General features: G+C 45.5%; 1 protein-coding gene across 1 annotated transcript in view; it reads left to right on the top strand.

The window, feature by feature from the left end:
• Positions 1-1,236, top strand: part of CSUI_007600 (eukaryotic translation initiation factor) — a gene marked incomplete at its 3' end in the record, with an annotated part of 4,565 nt that extends 3,329 nt beyond the window's left edge. Inside the window, exons 4-5 of the mRNA XM_068067745.1 lie at positions 156-641; positions 1,021-1,236. Coding sequence (XP_067920279.1) covers positions 156-641; positions 1,021-1,236 — 702 coding nt within the window. The remainder of the gene's footprint in view (positions 1-155; positions 642-1,020) is intronic.
• Between the last annotated feature and the right edge of the window lie 2 nt (positions 1,237-1,238).

The raw sequence follows: 1,238 nt of genomic DNA, 5'->3' as shown, positions 1-1,238 counted from the left end.
TATCTGTCTCTGATCTATCTATCCATCGTTGATAAGTTTTTCACTCCCTTCTTTTCTTTTTTTCTTTGTATTGTCCATCATTCATCCTTTCTTTCCTTCGTTCTTCTCCTGTCATGTGTTTGTTTCTTTCTTTGCATGCATGCCTGGGCTGCTAGGTGACGAACGAAGTGCATATTTTCAAAGAGAACACCTTCAATCTCAATCATCCTTACAGCCGAATTCGCTGCGAGAATGTAGTATCTTTCTCTCCTTGTCGCGAAAAGAAAAAGACCGCCTCCGACCCCACTTCTTCTTCTTCTTCGACTTCAGATAAACGCCCCCCCCCTCCTTCTTCGGCCAACCACCCCTGTGCAGATCAAGAAGAAAAGAGCGAGAACAAAGAAAAGACCCCTTCTTCTTCTTCTACTGCACCCCCGCCTTTGACATGTGCGGTCTTTGCTGTGGGAAGAAAGGGAGCGCCTTCAGCCGTAAAGCTTTTCGACTTGGAGGATGGAAGTAGATGTGTCTCCACAAAAAGTTTCTTTCAAGGAAACGAAGCGCAGTTCAAATGGAGCTACGACGGGAGGGCTGTCTTAGCGCAGGTCCATACAGATGCGAGTGACCAGAGCTACTATGGATCGGACGCTCTCTACTTTCTTAAGGTATGCCAACCCAAGAAACTCAGACAGACAGACAGACAGAGAGAAAGGAAGGAAGGAAAATAAAGGGGAGAAAAAGAAGGAGAAGTTTGACAAGGCAAAGGGGGGTCTCTGACTGGGTGACCCAAGACATAGAATAGATACTAAACTTCTTCTTCTCCTCTTCTTTTGCTCCAAGGACGTCATCTTACTTAATCTCTCTCTTTCTTTTGCTAGAAGCTTCTCTTCCTATCTTAGGTGCACGTGTAGATGGGTAGGAGATGTTCTATCTATCTATCTAATTATCTTTGATCTATCCTTAATCTCTCGATATCTTTCTCTGTAGATGTGTGTGTGCATGTTGTACGTCTGTTTGTTTGTCTCTGTCTCTGTCTCTTTGTAGGCGGATGGGAGTTTCGACTGTCAGTTGGTGGGGGCTGCGGAGGGTCCGATCCACGACATTCAGTGGAGCCCCACCACCCTCGAATTTCTCCTCGCCAAAGGGCCTGTACCGCCTGAGGTAATTCACTACAAATCATACCAACACTCACACCACTACGGCTGTACTACTACTACTACGGCTGTACTACTACTACTATACTATACTACTATACTACTACT

Source organism: Cystoisospora suis, assembly GCF_002600585.1.
Source record: "Cystoisospora suis strain Wien I chromosome Unknown contig_4062, whole genome shotgun sequence".
Classification (NCBI taxonomy): Eukaryota; Apicomplexa; class Conoidasida; order Eucoccidiorida; family Sarcocystidae; genus Cystoisospora; species Cystoisospora suis.
This window is presented reverse-complemented; position numbering and strand designations above follow the sequence as displayed.